The 25,124-nt window shown below is 35.2% G+C and overlaps 4 protein-coding genes across 10 annotated transcripts; all 4 read left to right on the top strand.

Annotated features, from left to right (window-relative positions):
* Positions 1–578: 578 nt before the first annotated feature.
* LOC132193827 (baculoviral IAP repeat-containing protein 2-like) lies at positions 579–3,669 on the top strand. Of its 2 annotated transcripts, none has more exons than XM_059614740.1 (5): positions 579–671; positions 1,331–1,484; positions 1,538–2,597; positions 2,659–3,122; positions 3,303–3,669. In XM_059614740.1, the coding sequence occupies exons 4-5, from the start codon at positions 2,694–2,696 to the stop codon at positions 3,603–3,605; spliced, it is 732 nt and encodes a 243-aa protein (XP_059470723.1). In that variant the 5' UTR covers positions 579–671; positions 1,331–1,484; positions 1,538–2,597; positions 2,659–2,693; the 3' UTR covers positions 3,606–3,669. The 2 variants fall into 2 exon arrangements, with proteins under 2 accessions (XP_059470723.1, XP_059470722.1); XM_059614739.1 differs by having other exon boundaries at positions 580–671; positions 2,694–3,122.
* A 330-nt stretch (positions 3,670–3,999) lies between these two features.
* Positions 4,000–10,906, top strand: LOC132193825 (uncharacterized). 3 transcript variants are annotated; one of them, XM_059614736.1, is made up of 12 exons: positions 4,008–4,114; positions 4,225–4,296; positions 5,775–5,850; positions 5,935–6,013; positions 6,067–6,275; positions 6,325–6,503; positions 6,563–6,707; positions 6,758–6,980; positions 7,035–7,294; positions 7,350–7,573; positions 7,630–7,708; positions 7,765–10,906. In XM_059614736.1, exons 3-12 carry the CDS (start codon positions 5,811–5,813, stop codon positions 10,482–10,484), a joined length of 4,158 nt encoding a protein of 1,385 aa, XP_059470719.1. In that variant the 5' UTR covers positions 4,008–4,114; positions 4,225–4,296; positions 5,775–5,810; the 3' UTR covers positions 10,485–10,906. The 3 variants fall into 3 exon arrangements, with proteins under 3 accessions (XP_059470720.1, XP_059470719.1, XP_059470718.1); XM_059614735.1 differs by having other exon boundaries at positions 4,099–4,114; positions 4,203–4,296; XM_059614737.1 differs by having other exon boundaries at positions 4,000–4,296; positions 6,331–6,503.
* Positions 10,907–11,318: 412 nt separating this feature from the next.
* On the top strand, positions 11,319–15,148 carry LOC132193826 (baculoviral IAP repeat-containing protein 3-like). Its single transcript, XM_059614738.1, has 3 exons — positions 11,319–11,373; positions 12,067–12,508; positions 12,651–15,148. Exons 2-3 carry the CDS (start codon positions 12,086–12,088, stop codon positions 13,407–13,409), a joined length of 1,182 nt encoding a protein of 393 aa, XP_059470721.1. The 5' UTR covers positions 11,319–11,373; positions 12,067–12,085; the 3' UTR covers positions 13,410–15,148.
* A 1,467-nt stretch (positions 15,149–16,615) lies between these two features.
* LOC132193839 (baculoviral IAP repeat-containing protein 3-like) lies at positions 16,616–23,638 on the top strand. 4 transcript variants are annotated; one of them, XM_059614758.1, is made up of 5 exons: positions 16,616–16,642; positions 17,395–17,463; positions 20,434–20,560; positions 21,013–21,469; positions 22,020–23,638. In XM_059614758.1, the coding sequence occupies exons 4-5, from the start codon at positions 21,035–21,037 to the stop codon at positions 22,818–22,820; spliced, it is 1,236 nt and encodes a 411-aa protein (XP_059470741.1). In that variant the 5' UTR covers positions 16,616–16,642; positions 17,395–17,463; positions 20,434–20,560; positions 21,013–21,034; the 3' UTR covers positions 22,821–23,638. The 4 variants fall into 4 exon arrangements, with proteins under 4 accessions (XP_059470741.1, XP_059470742.1, XP_059470740.1 ...); XM_059614756.1 differs by lacking the exon at positions 16,616–16,642 and adding an exon at positions 17,903–18,010 and having other exon boundaries at positions 17,325–17,463; XM_059614759.1 differs by lacking the exon at positions 17,395–17,463 and having other exon boundaries at positions 16,622–16,642.
* Positions 23,639–25,124: the final 1,486 nt, after the last annotated feature.

Genomic DNA, 25,124 nt, shown 5'->3' with positions numbered 1-25,124 from the left:
TAAATTATCTATAACTGTGTCGGTATGGGCTGGTGTGACTTGTATCTTTTATTGTTGGTTTTTTTTTAATAAATTTAATACGCTGAAAATCAAATGAAATTCAGGGCCGGACTGGCGCAAAAACTTTTAACCGGCTATTTCAAAATAGGCGGCCCTCGCCAACTAAACGGCCCATTTTAAGCCCCGAGGGCTTCGCCGCCAGTGATAGAACCGTTGGTGGCTCGTACTATGCTAACACCAGTACTAATTGATGTGTGCGACGTGTGAACACCCTCAACCACTAAATTTCTAATAATATTTATTTTATATTCTCTTCACTTAACCTTTTATTAATGACTTTCTGTAAAGGAAATTTGTATGTTTAAATCAATAAACTTTTTATGTAATCCAATATCTGTATCCAAAACTGTTCTTATTTATGCAACTTTATTTATTTATTCAAATAATTGATCAACCGGAGCCAACTTCACCGATATACCTATACCCAACAAGCCTATTGCCTCTTCTACACGGGCACTTTGAAGCGAGCGTTACGTGCGCTCTCGCTTAAAGTCACTAGTGTAGAAGGCAGCACGGTCGCGTAACTGGAGGGTCGCGTTGACTGTCGTCGGAGGTCCAGTTGAAGTGACCACACACCCCCTTTGGAGTTATTGACGCGGGATTATTCAAAAGTACTAAAATACTACCCCAATTATTTGGGTCACGTTTTTAACTCTCTTGACTAATTAAGTGATTTGAAAAATATCTTCGCCTTGTAGAGTGCATAAGCACAGATATAATAATTTTTAGAAGCTTCTAATCATAAAATTTTTTGTTAAAAATCAAATAAAAATTCTAAAACTTTGAAATTTGCTATAAAACTTTAGTTAAACAATAGAATATATAAATTAAATCCATAATTTCAACCATTTCAATAAAAAAAAAAACTTAAAAACACATTTTATAATTATATTTTTAATTTTTATCATGCCGTGTTCCCTCCTAAGTTTCAAATATTTTACGCCCGTAACGCGACCTGTATAGAAGCGAGTAAACCTCCAGTTGGGGGTCGCGTAAAGTCTGATCGTAAAGTGCGCCCGTGAAGTGCGCTGCCGTGTAGAATAAGCATATACCCCATGGACCCCATGGACCGCCATGGAAGCCAATTTTCAGCTGGTTGACAAAAGTCTAATAGGTTGTGCATTAAGGAGTTTAAGAGATTATCAGTAAAATTATGAGCTACAAATGTCAAATGCGAGTTAAATATGTTTCAAAAAGATTTATTTAGAATCAAAGGCTGTTGTTTATTATGTGATATACTTTCTAACTAAGGGGTTTTTTCTCATTCTAGGTTCCCATCTGCGGCCTCCTTTACCTACACCCTAAAGAGATACGCCCCCTTTTGATAGATTTACAAACAAAACAATCTTTGCGAGTGACTCAGAAAAATGAGATAAGAAATTCCTAGCTCGCGTTTTTCAGCCGGTTTTGGATCGAAATCAGAGGTGCGTGTGTTTTTAGCCTTCAAATTTGAGCTAAATTTTGGAAATTATCGCAGATGGCGGACGCGGAGAACAAGTTGCTGAACCCGGACCCGTCGACCTGGGAGGGCTGGTTTTACTCGATAGTGCTGATGGCCGCCAAGGACCCGTGGGGCTTCCTGTACTACGTGTTCCTGGGCCTGTCGCCCGTCTTCCTCATGTCCCTGTTCCTCACGTGGCGCCTCACAAAAGAACTCGAGGCCAAGGACAAGGAGAAGAAGCGCCGCGCCCGCCGAGACGCCAACCTGGCCAAGGCGCGCAAGTCGCACAAGGCCGACTGAGTGACACAGACTGACAAATCGCACACCCTAGACAATAAACATTCCACAACGATTCCATTTCTACTTTTCTCTGTGCCATATTCTCACTTGTTTTAATTTTTTTCTTTTTACCCGAGAATAAATAATTTTAAGATTTATCGATTTGTTTTGGTAACAATCAATTGTGTATGCCCAAGTAATAAAAAGCGATTGTAATTTTTAATATTTGCTCATGAATTTTCTCACTATGATGCAATTTTATTTTGGGATTGATTAGTTTTGTTGAATTTAATAAAATATTTGAGATTATTATGGTTTTCTAAATTGAAGGTTAAGAGAAAGTTCTTGTAATGAATTTATGATGGAAAAATGTTGGTTTTCTTAATTTTTTCAATTTTAAGTATCAAAAAATACATGAACAACTCCAATCTTAATAATTTTGGGAGATTTGAACTCCAAATTTTAATTTCTTGGAATTATTTTTTATATTGTATGCCTTATTGAAATTTGTATTGGTTGAAATTTATCCGTTTCGATATTTATTTAGTCCAGTCTGCATGAACATGCAAAGTCATAATTTAATAAAATTCTATCAATATTTAATTTCTCACAGGTTGTGTAAGTTTTGACTTTGTAGCTTTTACTGTGAAAACCTCATGACAGGGGGCGTGCAAGTCTCTATGAGAAAGATTGACTTTTTAACATGTGAGACTTTGGTTGTAAATGTTAGAAAAGAAAAGTCTAGGTCTCAATTGATTTCATTAATGAAACAAAAACCAGATGCCAAAATCTGGCCGATTCAAATAGAGACGAAACGGTAAATAATTGCGTGAGATTAATTTACAATTAAATATTATTGCACTTTTTGATAAACAAAGTTTTTTCAGAGATATTAATTACTTTTAAATTAAAGATGAGACTGACGGAGCCTCGCGAACCCTGTCCCAAGCTGCGACTGAACCTGGCCATTCACCGCCTTTCGACCTTTCCCTTCAACTTCAAAGGAAGATTCGGCTGGCGTGCCCATTTTTTCGCCAACGTTGGTTTTTACTGTTTGGAATCTGAGGACGGTTCGATCGTTCTGCATTGCCACTTTTGTCAACTGCAAATCAACGAAAGTGTCCTTCTGAACTGGAGCGACCGAGACACTTGTGCATTTTTGATTTGGAACCGGTCCGAGTGTCCGATCAAGTTGGCGAACTCGGACAACGTCCCTCTTCCGAAGGACAATCAGCTCAACTATCGTTTCGAGTCGCACTGGCTCTACTCTTTATTGAAAAAGGACGATTGGAAATTCGTGACTCCGCCGGATTTGGCTAGAGACGGATTCTACTACATGGGGGTTAGTCAAATTATTAAAAAATGATTTAAATTCTTGAAATCTTAAAAATTTAAATTTCTAGCAAAGTTCAAATTATTATTAAATTCTTTTTATTTTGACCAATAATTTGGTTAGAATAGTTTCTAAGGATTTTGAAAATTTCACCAACAGAATGAAAAAGTTGATTGTTTCCTTTTTCAGGATGGTGACAAGTGTCGTTGCATCTTCTGCAACCTGGAGGTTAGCGCTTGGGAGAAAGGGGACAAGGTCCAGTCCGAGCACCGACACTGGAACTCAGGTTGCCCATTTTTGCAAAACCCGAGCAGCGTCCCGAACATCCCGATTGGCGAGGAAACCGGGGAGGTGCAGTGCGACGTTGTGGCTGCCAAACCAAAAGTCGGTTCCCAACATTTCCCGACTGATAATAATGCTCAGGAAGAACCTGAAATCGCAGCTGCAGCGCCACAGGCGGATCCGGGTGGTGACAACGACCCCCAGCAATGAGAAAGACGCTCTTGTGATATTGAACTAATTTTATGTACACTTGATTTAAATAAATTTAATTCTATCCTACATAAAATTTGAGAATATTTGTTTTAAATAAACCAAGGAAGGAAAAATTAATTTTTTATTTCATTAAAAAATAATAGTCATTAAAATTTTCTCATTTCAATATTAAATATGTGATAAAATAATGTTTTTTCATAATAATTAAATCATCAATTTCATCATGCTTGTCAGCCAATGATGCAAAATTTAACGATAAGATTTAAATGAAAAAGTTCATCAGTGATAATTATTGAGGGCGATCCAAAAGGCTAACTTGGCCCGGTCTAAATTAACCTGGCCTGGGCTAATTTAACCCGCCATTCAATTTTGCTGGTGGGTGAAGTTAGCCCGGGGCTAAGTCAAGTTAGCCTGGGCCAGGTTAGGCTTTTGGATCGCCCTCATTGTGTCCTGATTAAGTATACAGGAAGCGATAGCCATTGGACGTCACGCCAAGCTATATGAAAGTCGAACAAAAAAAAGTCTTACTAGCTTGAGTCATTTATATATATAAGATCAACCGATCCGACATTAGATTTTTTATTCTGACTGCAGTGCGTCCGACATCGTTTTGCAGGTTTTTAAAAAGAGTCCAGGAGAGCAATAAGCGCCAATCAATCCATTGAAAACTATACTGTGATTTAAAGAGGTAAGTCAAAATTTCAACCCACAAAATCTGCGGCGCTCATTTTGCTGAAGCCTTTTAATTTTTCCTTTGAAGAAAAGCAAGAAATAGATTATATATTAATTTATTTATTTAACAATAGTTTCTCGAATAAGAACCAAATTAATAAATAAAAATAATATAGTCATAAAAATAATTTGTGCACATTAATTTTCCACAATGACAGTTTAATTATGATAATTTGAAAGTAAAAAATGTGGCATTAATCAATATCTGCTCTGCTAATTGATGATTAAAAGTTTTGTTCATTTAAAAAAGTGCACTAAATGATGATAAAAATTGACGTAGAGCCGCGGCCGATATAGTGAACAGTTAAAAAAGTGAAAAGGTCTAATTGTGAGCTGAGAAGAGAGGGGAAGAGGAGCCATATCTACTGCGAAGCTAAAAAGACGCGTCACCAAGACCTCCAGACCATAAAGTTGTGAAGCGCTATAGGCCGTGTATGGCTGCGCGAACGTCTGTTCTTTTCAATATTAAAATTGAACGCGTTTTTTTTTAGAGAGCAGTCGTAGCGAGACGCGGCTTGCTAAAATCTTTTTTCAACATTAATTGGTAGCTCCAGTTTTTAGGTTCATTAAAGTTTTATTTTATTAAACTTATATAATCAGCTTTTATTTATTTATTATTTTTTTTCTTTGCAAGGCTCCACTTAAAATATATAATAAAAAAATTAGCTCTTTTGTTCTTACAAATTTTGAACTGTTCATTTTCCCAAATGGTCGCGCTCAAAAATTTTGGCTCCCTAAGATAATTATATAATTAGTTCTATTCTAAATATGAGACTTAATTGAGAAGACTTTCATTTATTAACGAGTCAACCTCTCATGTCCTAAATTGAAAATTAAAGCAAAAATTGAAATTTGGTAAAGGGCGATATCGGAAAATTTTAAAAAATAGATATTTTGATCGCAATTTGCCAAATTATCAGCATGTTTAAATTAAACGCCTTTGGCTCAAGATTAAACACTTCTTTAATATTTTAGAATTTATATCAAACACATCTTTCATGGTTGAAAAAATTACGGTGCACCATATATATTTTAAAAGATAAGATAAGCTTTGTGGAAGGAGAGAAAATGAAAGTCACGTTCACAAAATATATGTATGTTGGATAAAAATTTTAAAATTTACTTTTCTCACAAGGTGCGGAAAGAAATGTGTAACTTTTGAAGATTTGCGATTAATTTGTTCTAAAAATTAAATTATTTTTAGCATTGCAAGTGTTTTTCTGAGATGTTTTATTTCAATTTTATTAAGTATATGTGAACATTTTCATAATTATTTTCATGCTATGCCTTTTTTCTTTCAATATATTATAATTATATTAGTCATATACAATTTTACCCACTCAGAATTATTATTAAGGCATTGTATTGAAAAAAAATTGATATCAAATTTAAAGAGCGAATTGATTATTACACCACGTTCTATTCTTTTTCCAGATTTTTCCACCCTGAACGGCATGTAAAAGTCCCAAGATGGTCATTTCAATTACATTGGACGCGATTAACGAGACCGGTTAGTTTTAAATTATGAAATATTTAATTATCCTGATAAAATTGATTTTGAAAATTGATTATGATGCCGTGTACGTGTTTATAGGAAACAAACAAGGATATCCCACAGGACCGGCGAAACTGGGATTTTTCGTAGAGGGAGAAACTAAAACTGCAGCAGAAAAGTATGGGATGAAATTATTTTCCAATCGCCCTATTTAAAATATTAAATTTGCAGCGTTTTTGTGCTCGTCGTGCACTACGACTTCAAATATGGTGTGGGAGAATGGCCACGGCCCGGTGACGAGCAGGACGTGGAAAATTTAAGGAAAACTTTTGCCGAAAACAGAAACTGCGCATTCCGCGAATGTTCACCGAAAAGAGAGGACCTTCTCGCTCTGCTTCAAGACGAACAAAAACTGAAGAGATTCTTCAGAGCCTCTGAAGGTGGATTTTCATTCATTTAATTTATGATTTCCAAGTAAAAAATTTTCAGTTTTAGTACCAGATGTTTTCTTTTTGATCATTTTATCACACGGAGCAGCGGACGGAGTGATTTTTACGGACACTCATCGCAGCCCAGGTCCAAACGATTACGAATATTTCACCACAAGAGAACTCTTCAAATCACTTAAAAATACTTTTCCAAAAAGCTTGAAAACGGTCATCCTCGGGGTAAAATTCAGACTATATTTTTAAATTAAGAATTATAATAAATTTAATTTATAAATTAGCCATGCAGAGGTCTACTAGAAGACGTCCATCCCTCTCAAGTTAGAGCAGGCGGGAAAAATGAACCTCAGGAAAGTCAAAACCCAACCAGAGTTTCCTTTGAGCCGAAAATGCGCAACCTGACCATCTTATATTCTACTGTTGAGAGTAATTCGAATTAGGTTTTAAAAACAATTGATTTACCATTCTTTTCACAGCAACATACTCGGCCAGAAATGAAGGCGCCGGCACCTGGCTGATCAAATTTCTGTGTAACGAATTGAATGAAATTCGACAAGACCAAGGACTAGTACAATTTTTGACCGGCGTTCAGAACAGGATTCACCGAGAGTCATTTGGTTTACACGAACAGACTGGTCAGACGCCGGAATTTAAATTTTTCCCTTGTGTCAGAAAATTCGTAATCAGAGCCCTTCCATCGTAAACAGCAAATTTGTTTAGTTTTTACATCGTTTCTGAAATAAATTTTTACAGATCTGCTTCTAAAATCGGTACAAACTCAAATAGTAGGAAAATAGTCCGATTCGTAGAGAAGCCGCGGTCGATTCACTTTGATTGGATCGATCCACAAACAGATAAGGTTCTCAGAGGCAGGAGAGCATTAATTTTCCACCAAGGGGAAGAAAATAAATTGATGAAAAAATTAGACTCTGTCCTGGTAATGAATTTGGGCTTTGAAACAACTAGAGCGAAACTTGACAAGGATGGGCTAAATTACTACTTCAGTCAATCACGTGAATATGAAACTAAAATTAAATTGCAGCAAATTTTAAGTTTGTCAAATTGCAGACAAATCTTGGACTGATTACGGGTGTTTCGCTGCCTTCCTTTTTGCCAAAGTTACAGAGCAAGAGGAGGGAGAAGTTTGCATTAACCTTAATGAAAACAAGAAAATACCAATTGGCGAATTGATCCATAGATTGCTTGGGCCGAAAAACACTGACTGGGTTGGAAAACCAAAACTCTTTTTCCTTATTGACACACAAGTCGCGGCAACTGACAGCACACCAAAGGCACTTTTAATTTTAACATTAAACCTTGATCTTATTGATTTATACTATTTTTCCAGGCAAAAAGCACAAAAGCGGTTGACACATTCAGAGTGACCAATCACAGCGGATGGCTCTTGTTTGTTCTTCGAAATATGAGTACGTGATTTGAAAATAATTTAATTTCAGTGTATTGTAAATAAATCTTGTTGCAGACTCGCTCGAAAAATTCGTCGACATCTTCCAGAACCAGGAAATCAAGAGAACGAAAAGCCTTCAAGAAAGCCTAAGCGATTTAATCGTGGAAAAGAATATTGGAATTAAAACTCCCAAGGCGATGATGGTTTCAACTTTGCCTCACCTGTTGTTTTTCCCAATTTTAGAGAGAAATTTTATACAGCCGGAATTCCGTGTGGAAGGAAAGGGATTTCAATCAGAGAAAGAAGTGGAATGGAAAGATTTATTGAAATCAGAAAAAATCAAAGAATCAAATTGTATTTGGCTTTTGTCATCGGTTCCAGGATCTGGAAAGTCGACGGTGATGCGCGAGTTGGCTTTTGAAATGCAAAGAACATTGAAAGGCGAAATCAAAGTCTTCCGTGTTGTTCTTTATGACACTTTTGATCTTTTCTCTGCTGCTAAAAAGAAAAGAAAAGTTCCGTCACTTGCTTCGGTTGTTTCTCACGCGACCGGAAACCGAGAGATGGAAATTCAGAATCTTATCGAGCAGAAAAAAATCATGTTGATGTTTGACGGATTTGACGAAATTTGCCCCTTTAACCGAGATCAAGTGCTTCAAATTTTTACAGAAGCAGTGAAGGAAAAAGTTCCCATTTGGATTTCGACGCGACCGCACGAGGAAGCCGCGATTCGTGCAAAGCTCGAAAAGGGAAACCGAGTTTCCAGAGTACAAATTATGCCTTTGGATTTGAAGAAGCAAATTGAACATTTGATGATGATTTCAAACAAATGCGAGGAGGAATGCACACGTCAGATCACTTTCTACAGAGAAAATGGCTTGGAAGATATTCTGAGAAACCCTCTTCACTTGAAAATGATCGCAGAACTCCCAGCTGAGTCAGATTACAAACAAGGGACAAACTTGTACGAAATGTACGAAAGAATTGTGCATAAAAAAATACGGCTCGCGCTGACCCATTTTAGTGGTCCTTTATTAGAGAAAGCGCTGATCTCTGGTGAAAAGGAACTGAAAATCGCTGCAGCTCAATTTCTATGCAACAGGAAAAGTGAGGTTTTGAAAAATACCAACAACGAAATTGTTACAATCGGCAACGGACGCGCCCAGTTCGTTCATCAAACGTTTGCTGAATTTCTCGCAGCTGCGCATTTTGTCGATTGTTTGTTAAAGGAAGAAGAAGAAATGCCCTTTGATATTTTTAAAGATGGATTCCGTCAGGTCCGCAAGTTTGCTGACATGAAAGTTTCTACGATTAGTGAGAAATCAAATTTTCCCACGAGGATGGAAAGTTACTTGAAAAAATTACTAACAAAATCGATTCTCAAAGATATAATCTTGAAAGAAAAACTCGGCTTTTTTGGTACCGCAGCCGCCAATCTTGTTACTTTCAATCCGACTAAATCAAAAGGATTGAATTTCGTTGCTGACCAAATTTTGGAGTTGGCCAGTTCAGAAAATGAAAACTTTGCACTTGCCCTATTAAAAAATGGCGCATATGAAAATTTGGCAGAGCCAAACACAGCTGCTGTAAAAATTCTCGTAAATGCAATCGAAAATAATTTTGCTTATCTTTTTACCGCGATAAGTGAAAAATGTGCTAATTTGATAGAGTTAGTTTGGAACAATGAAACAATTAGGGAAGCAGTGGAAAAAGCTTGCAAAAAAAATTATCGAAAAGTATTGAGGCTGGTGTTTGAAAAAGGAATCATAGGTTCAAATTACCAAGATGCTTTAAACGTGGCACTGAAATCTGCTGTTCAGGAAAACAGCACCGAGTGCGTTGAACTTCTGATTAAAAACGGCGCTCCAACCGCCGACTTTGATGAAGATGACTTTGAATATTTAAACATAAAAACGACGGAAGCGATGCTCAAGACAAAGGACGAGCCCGTGTTAAAATTGGCATCAAGAATTTTCAATCGTTCCATCGAAAGTGCAAATGCCAAAGTGGCAAAGTTTTTGTTTGATAAATTCAGTGATGTGGAAAATGCAGAGTTTGAAGTGAGCAGCAGAGCCTTAATTGATGTAGCAAGGTGGAGCCATGATTACGAAACAGCGCAAATGTTGTGTCACTGGCTTCTTGAAAAACGTGGTTTCCAGGTACGTGAAAAAGACAAATATGGGCGGAACGCTTTTCACTGTGCAGTAGAAAAGGGAAATAAAGGTTTGGTAAAATATTTCCTTGAAAAGGACCCTGCGCTCACCAAGACTTTAACAAATGAAGGAGAAAACGCCATGCATTTAATTTTAAGAGCACTTGATTCAGAAAGGAAAATTGAAATGTGCAAGTATTTAAATAATCTTGATGCTGAGATGGTGAAGCAAAAAAATGCGCAAAACAAAACAATTCTCCATTTGGCTGCACAAGTTGGAAAACTTGTTTTGTGCGAATGGTTGGTGGAAGAAATTGGACTTGAGGTGGACGCTGTTGACGATTGCGGATGGAACGCTATGCATTTTGCTGCTTCTGATTATAACGTTGAAATAAAACTCTTGGAATATTTGCACGAAAAAAGTCCGCAATTGATCGAGAAGAGGACCAACAAAAATGAAACTGCATTGCATCTTGTGGCCAAGAATGAAGAGGGGAAAGTCAACATTTACAACTGGTTCGTCAAAAAAGGCGTCGATGAATCAGTGCAGAATTCGGAAGGAAAAACTGCTTTGCAAGAGGCTCATGAATATTTTCTTACAGAATTCAAGTTAAAAAAAAAAAACCAATGGGTTCTCCAATAAATGTAAAATTAATAGTTTAACTTTCTTTGGCGCTTTAAACAAATAAATTAGGCAAACTAACTTTATAGATTGAAGGATTGAAGGATGTTTTTTTTTAAGAAATAAAAGATAATCGAAGATGATTTGTTTTTATTCAGTTGTTCGCCATTTAAAAATTTGTGGCTTTTGTTTTTTTAAAGACCTATCTTTCTAAAAACAAAAAATATATTACGTGTGTTTTTTGTTAAATGTCATTAAATGAATACTTGCAAAGTCATCCCGTTGCAGGATTCGAACCTGAACCAAGCTGAGACACGCACGTACGCAGTGCAAAAATTTAAAACCAGCTCAACGTGCTACAAGTTACGCTATCTTTTGTCGTTTAGTATATTAAATTGGATTACGTCATCAAGTTATTTGTAAATGAGCAAATGAGCTTTTAAGAAATCTTTTAATCACTTAATATCCACCAAGGCAAATTTCTACTACTCTGATCTTAAAATGCGAACTGAAATTTCTTATTTCCACTTTTCATGGAACAGAAATTTAGTTTAAATTTGTATTCTTCATACCCTCAAAAATACTTCAGCACAAAAACGATCGCCCAATATAACAGATTTTTAAATACTCAAAATTTAGTATAAAAATGAGTTTAATTAATTATTTTTCTAGTTTGAGTTAAAAATCAAATGTTAGGTCAAAGTCCACACGAGTAAAATATCCTAAACACAGAGTAAGCGACAGCTTTTTTTATTATAAAAGCTCAATGTTGTGAAATCAAAAAATGTCAAAACTTTTATGAGACTTTTTTAAGCCTTAGACTTTTGAATTAGATATATAGAGGGGTACAAACTGCCATTGCAATTCATTTCGAGATCTACCGAACCATTGTTGCCATTGAAGATAAAAGGTAAGTCTTTTCACTTTAACTCAAATATGACGATTTAACCATGTGGGAATTATTTTTTGCTATTGCGTCTATCGAGAAAGGGTTTTGAAACATTAAAAGGAAATCAGGAACATTAAGTTTTATCCGTTATATCTTTTGACTCCATAATGGCCTAAAGTTTTCAATTTTTATCCCCAATTTATAATTATTTCATAAACTATGAATTATAATTTATTTATTTTGAAACAAGTCAAACATGCAATTAGCTATTTGCTTTTAATTTCTATGCTTCAAAATCGCCTATTATCCTGGGATAAAAAGTCTAGGAAAGCGCTTTAAAAGTAGACTTTTAAACAAATGTTAGTTATATGTTACTAACATTAGACTTTTTAGAAAGTCTAACCATTGATGGAATTTAGTCACACTCTCTGCATCACGTATCACGTTTCAGAGACATCGTGTGATACATTCAACGCCCTACCCTCTCAATGCATCCTCTGGTCTGGGATTAATACACAATTTATATATAAATCAAAAATCAAAAGGGTAAATATGAAAAACAAAAATTTTCTTTCAATGAAGGCTCCAGAATCATCGTTACATTTAGCTATTAAAACCAGTGTTTCCTAAGAAACTCTTTCAGTTTTCTTTCATAAATAGATCAAAAATCTTGGTTATTTGGAATACTTCTAATTAATTTCCATTGTGTTTCAGCTTTATAACATTCATAAAGATGTCAATGAATCCAGGATGCCCAGGAGCTCCAATTCAAAACAACACCAATTTGAATTTCAACATCGAATTACACCGAATTTTAACCTTTCCTGAGGACTTCAAAAACAAATGCTGCGTGGATCCAGAATTTTTAGCAAAGGCTGGATTTTATTGCTTCCATTCAAACGGAGACATTCGGCTGCGATGCAACTTTTGCACAAAAGAAATTCTTAGAGAGGAAATTCGTAACGAGGACGAGTTGAAGAGATTAAAAGAGCACAACTGCTGCGTGAATTCTGCCGATTCGGAAAACGTCCCTTTCAACGTGAAACAACTCGATTTCAAGTTCGAGTCGCACCGGTTGTACGCTTTCTTGAAAAAGGACAACTGGAAATTTGTAACACCGGCAGACTTAGCTAAAGACGGATTCTACTACACAGGGGTTGGTTAAATTTTTTTCTTAAAAATATTCATTTTGAATCAAACAATTTGTTTAGTTTTGTAAAATACTAATCAGCCGAAATATTTAGGCCCTTTCTTATTGATTTTCTTGTACATCTCACAATTTCTGCACTACTTCACAGGAGGAAGACAATTGTCACTGCCATTTCTGCAAACTGGAGATCCGCGGTTGGGAGGAAGGGGACCTGGTTCGGTCCGAGCACCAACGTTGGAACGCAGAATGTCCGTTCTTGAAAAACCCAAGCAGCGAAATGAACATCCCGATCGGCAAAGAACTGGACTCATTCGATATAGATCGTGCCGTTTCGACTATCCCTGGCGTTACTTTTCCCTTCATGTCATCCAAGGATTTACTCAAGAACTTCGGTGCCCGCGTGACCCTGAGCGACACAAAGGTGTCACCTTTGAGTTTGAACATCCAACAGTGGTCAAAGTCAAGCCACCCTCAATACAGCACGGTTTCCGAACGGCTTAAGACGTTCAGGAAATGGCCTAAGACTTTGAACCAAAAGCCTAAAGCCCTGGCCTGGGCAGGGTTTTTCTACGCGGAGTTGGGCGACAGGGTCATCTGCTTCCACTGCAACCTGGGGCTGAAGGAATGGGAGCCTCATCAAGACCCTTTGGAGAGACACGAGCGCTGGAACGAGAACTGTCAGTATCTGATCATGGCCAAGGAGGAAAAATTGAGGAAAAATGAGGAGTTAGACGCGGAGAATCGGAGGGAAAGCGTCATGTGCGTCAAGTGCGGGGAGGAAGAGGTAGCAATAGTCAACCTTCCGTGCGGTCACGCACAACTTTGCGCTGCCACTGCATGCTCAGACGGCGATTGTTGCACAAAGTGTGGCAACAATGTGAATGGTCGAGTCCGCTTTTTCTTCTAATTTTAAAAATCTCTACGGGTCCTTGCAAATGAGCTCAATCCATATTCCATATCTTATCAAGTGAATGAGCTACAAAGCAAAGTGGCTAAATCCACATTTGACCGAACACTCGTCTAGAGACTACAAATTTCCATCAACAAAAAATTCATGTTAAAATTTAAAAATCAAAATCAATTAACTTCCAATCCAGAAATCAAATCTATTTTCAATTTAAAGTGAAAATTCCAAAAAATATAATTTTAGCACTTATCTTATTAAAAACAATGAATGTGGATGATTAAACTCAATTAAAAAAGTGAACGAATTATACTGATTGAAAACAACACACAAAGATAATAATGATGAACTAAAATGAACAGTCAAAGGCCATCCGAGCATAAAGCATTAAATTGTTTATGAAATAGACTACCAAAATTTAAATTTTATAAAAAGCAGTATATTTTTGATTTATAATACAAAAATATAAATGATTATTATTGTTGTTTATTTAGCCACATTGTTACTTCATATACTTCACATCGTTTACATTCAATAGTTAAAAACAATTATTTGAAAAGAGAGGAATTGCTGGGAAAAAATGGCACCACCACTAGCAAGAATTTTGCGAAAACTTCCAAGATCAAAAAGTCTCCATCCGCTGCAGTGAGCCTTGGTTGACTTGGTTGGTATAAGATCAATTATTGTTTTCATTAAAAATTTCATAAAAAATGTTTTTAAGGGTTTTTCATTCACTGCGAGGCTTTAAATATATTTGTAATTCATAGTGTTTGTGTAGCAACATTATGTAAAAAATATGATAAATTAATCTTGAACATAAACTTAGTCAACCAATAAGGCTCACTGCGGCGGATAGAGTCTATTTAATCACGGAAGTTTTAGCAAAATTCTTGCTAGTGGTGTCCAACTATCCCTTTTTTTCTCAAAATAATTTGGACAAATAATCAACAATAATAATGTATTAAATGCTTTTTAATCTTAATTTATTCTAATTAAAAAATTTGCAGTTTTTTCTCTCAGAATCGCCAATACACTCTTCCGCTCCTAATCAACATGGGCTCAGTGCCTCGCAGAGAGTTGATGGAATGCACACAAAATGAAACGCTATTTTACTGTTCAAATCTTGAGGAAGCTTTCATTGGGTGCCTTTTTTACAAAGTTCTGTTTCACGTCTAGCTTTGTTTGATTTTAATTGAATTGAATTTTTTAAATTAGTGGTTTTAAATTAAATAATTGTAGAAATTATTTTATGGGAATTTTTACTCTAAATAGTATTAATTTAAATTAGGAACACGTTTTGTTTGTGTTAAAAGCTAATTGTTTTTAATTTGTAATTTTAATTTTTTTTCTAATTAAGGTTAATAAATTTAATTAATCTAAATTAAGGTCAAATTATTGGAGTCATTCTTTCTGAATTTTTTGTCCAATCAAATGGTTTTAAACAGGGAATTATTATTATTATTGTAATTTATAAAACAACAAAGAATTTAGGATTTTATACCGTTTGGTTGCGCGCTCGAATTCCCGCTTCCAAACTTTGCAAGATTTATAGAGTTGTTGTCGGATCAGCACCAATTAAATCTGCATTTTTCCATGAAGGATGTCAGCTAATTTTTCTTCTGAAAACTGTATTTACAGAAATAAACATGGGTGTCTGTACTTGTTTGATGATTTCTTTCACTGCCTTTTACTGCACGAAAATTACCAAACCTGCATTTTTCAAACTGAAAGCGGAAAAAACATGCGACCAGACAGATTTATAATAAATGCTTAAAAAAATCAGTTCATTTCTTTAAAAAGATATTAATCTTAAAATGTTTTATTATTTAATTTTCCCTTTTTCTTGAAAAAAAAAAACAGCGTACTTGTGGAATTTTAAGTTTTGGCTAAACAAATTGTCTCAAAACTTGCATACGCGCCTGACCTGTGTTTCAAGAGAGCGACATCAGCGCTACCGACTTTAATTTTCAAGTCGCAGTTTATTGATTATAAGACGTGAGTCGTTACTCCATCGTAAATTGTTATAGAGGGGGGTCGGGATTGGCCAAGAAAAAAGCAAGCTCAAATCTTAAATCTATTTGAGGTATTCATTTATTACAAATTTTTAAAGTTAATAGTATTTTCTTTCTAAGATTGTATTAAGCAGTATTAAAACAAAATACTGAATATTCAAAGAAAGACAATGTGAGACAAATATTAATTAAATGTGCGAACATAGAAGATACATCTGCTGGAAATCCTACACAGAATCGCCAATGCTGTCATCTTCTCTTTATTCTTGTAGAAGTCAGCGAGTAGCGCGTTTTCTCATGAAATAGGGTTGCAGACTGTGACCGAAACTGGTAGAGCCGTTTTGTTTTTGAATAAAAACAAATTTTCACAACAAGGAAAAGCCCAATCTCTTCATATCCATGATCATCTCCTCGACTTCTTCAAACAAAAATCTTCTCTTTAGTTTGTGTTTCTCTCAAAAGGCTCAGTATGTCAATTGATAAAATGATAGTATCGAAAATATTATATAACTATCTTATCAGTCAACTTTGCTTAGCCCAAGTCTTTTGAGAAAAGTCTCATGCTCCAGAGATAATAGCAATAGTTGCGCAACTCAATCATAAAAATAGAAAATCAAACAACATTAACTGGTGCAATTGGAAAAACCACATTTTGGCTGCATTTTCTCTGCGTCGATATCAATTAATTAGTAAATAAGCAAATTAATCACACCAAAAACAAATTGTAATTTTCAATTATGTAGTGGGCATAAAAGCAATAATATTCTCCTTCTCAGAGAAGATCTCTCCTTTTTTTTTTTTTTTTTTTTTGAAGAATTTTCGAATAAAATATATATAATTTTAAATTGTTCAAAATTCAAGTATTTGAATTTAAAAAGAGGCGATTTCATCTGCTTTAATTTAATATATTTTCTTTGCTTTTAAAACAATTCAAATAACAATAAAAAATGAAAGAAAAAAATGAGGTCACAGCCGTTTTGCTTCCCTCGATAATTTTTTTTTAATAATTATGAATTTTTTTACACGTCAGCAATTACATTATTTATTATTGATGAGAAGTTTGTCTTTGCTTCATTTGATGCTTGAAAAAGTTAATGCAGAGCACACGCGCTTATATGCGACAAAGCTAGCGAGGAGTGAGACTTTCGCGCAGATGCCTTCATTGTCACGAAAAAGTCTATCTATTTCTCAGACCAATGCAACTTAAAGTCTTTGGTACGACGGGTAAGTGTAGTACGTTTTAATATTCACGTATTAACCTTTTCTTGCTATTATTTTTTAAAGCGTATAAAGTTTACATTTTGTTACAAATACAATTTTGTTTTGGAGAGTAAAAAAAAATCAAATTTACGTACAAAAAATAATCAATTATTATAAAAAAATCCATTAGCTCAATTCAAAGTTTTAATCACGCTTTATTTCAGCATTTTTTATTTATTGCATTTTTACGCCAAAAATTATACAAAAGCCGTAGATCCCAAAAATAAGTTGGTCGTAGTGGGTCGTAAAAATAAAATTGGAGAAATTTTAGTTTTCGTAAGAAAACAATATATGAACTGAGAAACTATAGCTTCGATTTTATCTTGTGATTTACTTTTGAGCTTGGTAGAGTTGTGACTGATTGTTAGATGGATCAAAAGAATATAACGCGAGGCCGACGTGACCTCCTAAAAAATTTCTCCATTCGAGAGTAAATCACCGAGCTAAAACATTTCTCACTTTTCAAAAAAAAAAAAAAAAAACCGCAGATTTAAATTAGTAATCATTTCTAAGATTAATTCTGAATACTTGCTGTACATTTTTTTTTTATAAAATCAATGAACCAAAAATTTAAAGATTTCCGTTGCATGACACATAAAATATATTACAAATGCGCTAATGAACGCACCTACCTGAGTGGTCAGGTATAGAATTTAAGGTGGCGCTTGAGAAGTTGCTGATTGTGAGAAAGCGCTTGGTTTGGTTTTACGTTGAAGGTTGAGCGGACGTGCTTCGTGTTTCTTCTCCCGCACTCAACTCGCGCGTTTTTATTGATTTATACTAAGGTAAATTTAATTCTTAGTTTCCTTATCTAAATTCGATTGAATGTTAAAAAATTTGCACTCCAATCCATTTTTCCCAAAGTAGAATAGTTTCAAAACATTAATGTAGAAAGTTTTTCTCTCAGCTTAGAGTTTTTTCGCATTTTAATATTATTTTTTGTAACAGTTTTACCATATGTTTCTCAGAAACAAATACAAAAAAATTTGACCTTACCTTAATTTTGTTCAAATATATAATCCTAATAGTACGATCAATCGGCATATATAATTTTTTATTTTAATTTACAAAAATTTTGACTTTTTCGAAAGTCAGAGTGAGACTTTTGCATGCTTTAGGAGCTTGCTTGTATCTTAATATTGTAGCAGAATTTTACCATTAAGAGTTGATTCATGGTGTTCGATTTTCACTCAGTTTTCCTTTGTGGGTTTTTTACACCAACAGGAAATTGCTGAGATTGTACGAAACAATCAATGACTCAGAAAAACCATCAAACTGGAGAAAATCCAAAAACGGGCCCTTCACTTCATACACGGCAAACACCTTCCGCCGGTAAAGGAGCAAAAAATAATGCCCGTGGAAATGCAGCTCCTGTACACCGACCTTTTATTTTTTAAAAAAAGTGACCACGGCGTGACCGACTTTGACGCGAGAGCGCGCCTAACTACGGGGCCAAAGTTGCGAAGTGACGACAGCAACTACCCCCGTGCTCTGCAGCCAGACGCGAGAACAAAATTCGGACGCGAGGCGTTTTCTTACCGCGTCGTCAAACCGTGGAATGACACGCCACCCGCCTTGAAAGACTGTACGGCGGCACAGTTTCCAGCGCTGTGCAAGGCGTATCTGTGGCAAAAACTTAATTCGTAGTCCCCCTGACCAATGGCTCTAGCGGCCGGTGCGCTCTTCTTCGAAGGAGAGTGCGTCGTGCTTTAGCAAGTTGTTTGCTAGCGAAGAGCCATTTCTCCATTCACCCCTCTAACCAACATTCTTAACATGTATTTTCAGTATTTTTATTTGACTTTTTGTGTATTGACTTGATGTAAGATGTTGTGTATTTCATGTATCTGAATGGAGAATAAATAAATAAATAAATAAATAAGGAAAGGCCGAGTTTAAATTCAGGCGCTCAAACAGAAGTGACTGAATTTATTTCATAAAAATGGTTTTAAAATATCAAAAAATAAAATTCTTCAAAGAAAATAATTCATTGGATGATTGGAAAAGCAACAGATTTTGATCTTAAAATTTATGGATATGAAAAAATAACCAAAATATTATAATTCAGCCTATGCACCTAAATTTTGCAGCGGATGGGGACTTTTTGATCTCAGAAGTTCTAGCAAAATCTTGCTAATAGTCGTGCCGATTTGTCCAACAATTACTTTTTTTCTCAAATAAATGTTTTCCACAATTGTATGTAAACAATGGTGATGAAACAATTTGGACAAATAAACAAAAATAATAATTTATAATTTTTAGTTAAGACATTTTTCAAGTTCTGAACTTAATTTGTTTACTTGTCACAAATATTTACTTCATTTTCAACGTTACCTTAAATCTCAGTAAAAAGGCTCATGTGTGTATTTCATTAAAAAAACATATATCTAGTATATTCCAGACTATGATTTTTGGGTTGGCACTGCTGCATATATACTGGCTGGTTGCTACCGGTTTTTACCGGTTTATTTAGGTGGTTTTTCTCATCACTATTGGTTGATAGTGGGCGTTTTTCCTACAGCTGATTGTCTACCACCTTACACTTTTATTGTCAAGTTACAGTGCGTTTTTGTGTTTTTTTCTCCCTCAAAATGTGTTTTAATTGTGTCTCCGTACGTTTATTGTGTTTATCTTGTATTTAATCTGTTTAATAGTAAAGTATTCGCACTTATTTTCGTATTTATCCAAATGTTTTGGTTAAATATGGTGTTCGTGGGTGTGTTTCTTTCAGCTGCTTTTGGCTTCATTTAGTTCACTTTTAGTGCTCGTGTTGCTGTGTTTTTGTGCTGCATCAAGGAGTGTTTCAATGTGTATTGGTGTATTTGGTGTCTTTTTAGCGTTTTTTTGTCTTTTTGTCTGCTGGTGAGTGATGCATTATTACGTTTTGGTGTGTTTTTTTTCTTTTATTAGTATGCATTGCATTGGTTTTTGTGTTTTGTTTTTCGTTAAATTTATTTTTGATCGCTGTATATTCTTAGTACTCTTCAATATCCTTTGTGTTTGTGCTGTTTTATTGTGTATCGATGCCTTTTTTGCGTTTTTTCTGTTGGTGATTTTGATTTTTTTAAATTTCATTGACGGTGGTTGGTTTTTGTGAGATTTTTTTTATTTTATTTTTTTTATTTCATCTTATCTATATATTTAATTTAATTATTTGTGATCGCTGTAGATATTTTAGCATTAATAAAAAATGTCATTTGAATGCGTTTTGAATTGATTTTTTTATGTAGTACGCTTTTTCGTTGTTTTAAGTTGCGATCTTTATTACACTCTTTTATGTTGTTGTTATTTTTTTTCTGCTAGTTGTCTTTATTTATCGATTTTTGTGTTTGGTAATTGTCTTTTTTATGTAGTATTATTGCTTTTAGTTAGTTAAGTTTGGTCATATTTATTTAACTTTTCTTATGTTTACTTTAACATATGGTGTGTAGTCTACCGGTATAGTCGCCGCTTGTCAGTCGGATAATCCCGGTTCAAATCCGGCTGCAGTACCGGCTTTGGCAACCGGTATTTCGGTGCACTACATGGCTGCCAACCCAAAATATGTAGTCTGGAATATACTAGATATGTTCCTTTTGTTTCAATAACAAGTTCAGATATTAAACTTTTTTCTAATAATTGGAGATCCAATAAAGTTTTGTTTATGAATTTTTAATAGCATGCTTCTGAGAGAAGTGTTGCGACTTATAAATAGTCTAAGATTTTTTTCTTTTCAATTTTGGAAGTCTAAGTTTGATTGAAGTCCAAGACCGTTTCAGTTCCAATAATACCTGATGCAGACCAAGGGAATCGATTCGCAGTGAAGACAATCTACAGCTTTAGTGAACCCGTGAGCGTTGTCGAGATCCACCGATTTTCACAAAGTCACCCTTCATGAATCTTCAAGTGAGTTTTTTACAAAATGAAAAATATAAATTAAATTTTTGAAGATGAACTCCGGTAAATACTTGTATTCCTTTATTTGAAGAAATATCGAATTTTATGACCAAAGTTGAAATCGTGATCGAAAAATTTGCACCCCTGAAGTTCAAATTTCCTGCTAAACAAATTTTAAACTCTCAAGTTAAGTACCAACTGAAAAATTACTGAATTAAGTTAAAACAGCTAAATGAAAGGTAATATGGGACTCAGTGCCAAAGTTAAAATGATTTTTGTCGTGAAAACTCGATGGCCAGTTGTAACCGTTAAGCGAGTGCAAATTTTTTAGATGGCGATTTCTAATACGGTAATGAAATTATTGGCCTTCTTTCACATTCAAGACTAAAAAAAACGGAATTCTTCTTTAATTTTAAGCAATTTGTAGCAATAGATTTAAAAATATTGGATTTTTTTTGCAGCTTCACCAAAATATTGTAAATAATGATGCCTTTCATGAAAAGTACGGATCAAGCAGGAGCGCCAATTCAAAACTACGTCGGTCATTTGAATTTCAAATTGGAATTGCACCGATTTTTCACCTTTCCCGTGGATTTCAATACAAGATTCCCTGTGAATCCAGCGGATTTGGCAGCGGCAGGATTTTATTGCTCTGATTCGAGCGAGATGACTCGGCTGCAGTGCCATTTTTGCCCAATTGACATCAACGTAGAGGAAATCCAAAGCAAGGACATATTGAAGAGTTTAATAAGGCACAACTGCTGCGTGAATTCTGCCGATTCGGAAAACATCCCTCTCAATGACAAACAACTCGACTTTAAGTTCGAGGCGCATCGGCTGTACTCTTTGCTGAAAAAGGACGACTGGAAATTTGTAACACCAGCAGAATTGGCCAAAGACGGATTCTACTATACCGGGGTTAGTTTCTATACGTTGTATTACTTTTCTTACTTGCTCAAGGTGGTCAAATTGAAATAAAATATTTTTGAACGATAATTTCAATAGGAATTGGAAAAGGACTTGAGAAAAAAATCATGAAATTGAAACTGTACGGAGAAAAATACTTCACACTTCAAATTAATAGGAGATTTTTTTGCATTTTTCTATGATAGCGAAAGTTTCAGTTTTTCCACAGTGTTTTTTTCTGTGTTTTCTACTGGAAACTAGACGGTAATGAAATTTGCGATAAGAAATATTGCACATTTTATTCCCCGTTGCTTCCTAAAAGATGGAGGGCGCAACATCAAGGAACTAAACTAATACGTTTCTTAAATTTAACCTTGGTATCGGAAACATGTTCCATGAAATTTGATGACAAATTATTTCACATAAATTAAATTTCACAAATTTCGTCCACATTTGACGTAAAATACATAATTATAATTAATCTTTTGATTAATGTGAAAGTTTGGAATATTCAACCTGTAGCTATTCCGGCCTAAAATGATGTTTTCGAATTGTTGCTCAGGAGGAAGACAATTGTCGCTGCAAGTTCTGCAACCTAGAGGTCCGCGGTTGGGAGGAAGGGGACCTGGTTCGGTCCGAGCACCAACGCTGGAACTCAGGTTGCCAATTCTTGCAAAACCCAAGCAGCGTCCAGAACATCCCGATTGGCCAAGAACTGGACCAACGTGAGTCCTTGGAGTCCTGTTCAAGGACATTGGATTCAGTGACCTCCGGGGAATCACGTGAGCAAGCGTCACACAAGGGTTTTATAAGCAAGATCAGTGGCACCACCTTTCCCTTCACGTCAGTCAAGGATTTACTCAAAAAGTATGGTCCCAACGCGACCCTGAGGGACCCAAAGGTGTCACCTCTGAGTTTAAACATCCAAGGGTGGTCAAAGTCGAGTCACCTTCGCTACAGCACGGTTGCTGGCCGGCTGAAGACGTTCCGCAACTGGCCAAAGAGTTTGAACCAAAAGCCGGAAAGCTTAGCCCTGGCAGGGTTTTTCTACACGGGCAGGGGCGACAGGGTCATCTGCTTCCACTGCAACCTGGGGCTGAAGGACTGGGCGTGTCAGGACGACCCTTTGGAACAACACGAGCGCTGGAACGCGGCCTGCCAGTATCTGATCATGGCCAGGGAGAAAAAAATAGACGCGGAGAATCGGAGGGGAAGCGTCCTGTGCGTCAAGTGCGAGGAGGAGAGCGTCTCCAGGGTCAACCTGCCGTGCGGCCACGCACACCTTTGCGCCACGTGCTCGGACGACGATTGTTGCGCCACGTGCGGCAACAATGTGTACGGCCACGTTAACTTCTTCTTATAATTCAGAAATTTCGCTAATACATTTAGCAAAAATTTTATAAATTTAATTTCCATCAAAAAATCATCAGCTGGTTCGCTATAATTGGATAATTATAGCGAACCAGCATACATTTTTATGAGGAAAAATCTAATTTTGTCATAATTATATAACAAGGCATAAAATGCGTTTTTTTGGTAGAATTTCACTATCAAGGGTAGATTCCTGGTGATTTAAATTTTAAGTCGGCTTTCCCTCGATGGGTTTTGTGAGTTGTTTATTGTTTCAGAAAAACAATATCCTGCTGATGTTTGGTTGCGGGCTGCAGCCATAACTCATGTTTACAAAACTACAAAAACAATTACAATTGTTTTTGTAGTTTTTGACTTTGGTGGGATACCATACAGCCAGATCTATTTTCGTCAACTAAATTTTAATTAAAAATTTATGAAGACGGCTTTATAGGGATAAGCGTGGTAAATTAGTTTACTCGGCGAAAAGAGTAAGCCATAACAATTATACGCGGAAAATGATTTAAAGTTACACTTTTACACGAAGAACTTTTTACAAAAAATTTTCAAAATGTTTCACAGCTCATGAATTATGGCTGCACCCCGCAGTCGAAACTTTTGTAGTAGGATATTTTTTTTCTTACACAAAACTGACCAAGGGAAATTCGATTTTAAATTCAAATCTCCATAATATGCAATGTTTAAAATTTTAAGCTGATAATTGCAAAAGCAGCATTCAACCTTTTCATCTCTTTTTTAAAAGAGATAATAAATTCTTTAAAAATTTATTTTGATGTATTGAAAACTATGCTTTTTATTAATTAATTAGAGTTTTTCCACAACTCATATCATGTATGCGATAAAAATATATATGTTTTTTATTTTACAACTAAATTCCCATTTGCTTAGAAAATATTTCAATGCAATTTGTAATGTGATGCGCGACAAAATAAAATAAAAGTCTAAACATGCAAATAAAATCAATAAAGTTTACTGATGACTTCTAAAATTTAAAATTTCTTTTATTTTCCACGCAGAGAACGCCGAAGTATAATTTTATCATCATCCCACTTGGCGGGGATGATGAAAGGTCAGCAAAAGAACAAAATTTGCGCCAGGGGTTGGCTGAATAACAGAAGGAGATTCGATAAAATTTACAGAACTTCAATTTTTCAATGTGATAAGAACTGATCGAGCGGCGACGGAACTTTCATGAGAACAGGCTGGACATTTCAACGAGGCGGCCCACAATGTCATGGATTTAGGCAACCCACAAGTGCAATGTGCCGAGGAGTTGCCTCCTGAAGGCCACTGAATTTAAAGTTGTGGTCCAATTTTGTAGAGCAATGAAATAATATACCAGTTGGATACCTACCCATGTTAAAAAAAAAACTCTGCTTCAATGATTCTTTCTTAATTATATTGCTTATTAAGTCAAATTTTTTTCATCCATGTAAAAATATTGCATTCTGCCAAAATATATAAAAATAGTTTACTTTATTTATTTGAATTTTTCTTCTTGATGAACAAATAAGAAAATTAATAAAATTTCAAATTCCAATTTAAGAAAAATTGAGTTAAAAGAAATTGTTATTAAATGGACAATTAAGAAAGGATGGTGGTCTTTGAGCAAGATTTTTACGATTCTGTCTCTCCTCCCAGAACTGTCGACTTCAAAATTGAAACAATAAAAAAGTTTTACTCCTCAAATATCCTTAAATATTTTATTGTCATTAACGTTCGTTTTGAATCGTGTGTGGGTTTAGGAAAATTTTCAGGAAATTGGTGGCAAAATTTAGTTTCACCAATAATTGAAAATCTATAGAAATTGCATATTTGTTTTGTAGTGATTTGAGTGGAATAGATGATGATAATAAATTAAAAAGATGTGTTTAAAAATGGGAACTATTGTGAAATTTTTAGGGTAGTAAAAATCTTCAATTCCCATTAAACTTTAAATTGCCTTTAATTCCTAGTCTTTGGATAAAGTCCTCCCTTTTTTACATTAAAAGTAAAATACATAATTAAATAATAACCTAAAACGCAGCAATCTGAATTAATCAAAATTATGAAATGTAAAATCATTGGAAAATTTTACAGCCAGATTAAAAATTTGAGTTTTTCCAGCTTCAATTTCTTCGCCAATTTCATTTTTGCTCGTCAGATTTTAAGTGGAGTTGCATTAATCGTTCAAGCAAATTCTCAAAATTATTACGAGTCCTGCTAATTGGAGTCGTCGAAAAACCTGATTCGATTCAATCTTTCTCTCCACTTCAGAAATTTCCAACCCAACAATGCAAAACAGGAGTTCAAGTTT

The sequence above is a fragment of the Neocloeon triangulifer genome, unplaced genomic scaffold, assembly GCF_031216515.1.
Source record: "Neocloeon triangulifer isolate White Clay Creek 2 clone unplaced genomic scaffold, ASM3121651v1 ptg000005l, whole genome shotgun sequence".
Lineage (NCBI taxonomy): Eukaryota > Metazoa > Arthropoda > Insecta > Ephemeroptera > Baetidae > Neocloeon > Neocloeon triangulifer.
This window is presented reverse-complemented; position numbering and strand designations above follow the sequence as displayed.

Coding starts and splice junctions, on each gene's coding strand:
- LOC132193827 (XM_059614740.1), top strand. CDS start 2,694: ATGAGACTGACGGAGCCTCGCGAACCCTGTCCCAAGCTGCGACTGAAC. Junction 3,123..3,302: donor ACGGATTCTACTACATGGGG/GTTAGTCAAATT, acceptor TTCCTTTTTCAG/GATGGTGACAAGTGTCGTTG.
- LOC132193825 (XM_059614736.1), top strand. CDS start 5,811: ATGGTCATTTCAATTACATTGGACGCGATTAACGAGACCG. Junction 5,851..5,934: donor GGACGCGATTAACGAGACCG/GTTAGTTTTAAA, acceptor ACGTGTTTATAG/GAAACAAACAAGGATATCCC. Junction 7,295..7,349: donor TTACTACTTCAGTCAATCAC/GTGAATATGAAA, acceptor GTCAAATTGCAG/ACAAATCTTGGACTGATTAC.
- LOC132193826 (XM_059614738.1), top strand. CDS start 12,086: ATGTCAATGAATCCAGGATGCCCAGGAGCTCCAATTCAAAACAACACC. Junction 12,509..12,650: donor ACGGATTCTACTACACAGGG/GTTGGTTAAATT, acceptor ACTACTTCACAG/GAGGAAGACAATTGTCACTG.
- LOC132193839 (XM_059614758.1), top strand. CDS start 21,035: ATGATGCCTTTCATGAAAAGTACGGATCAAGCAGGAGCGCCAATTCAA. Junction 21,470..22,019: donor ACGGATTCTACTATACCGGG/GTTAGTTTCTAT, acceptor ATTGTTGCTCAG/GAGGAAGACAATTGTCGCTG.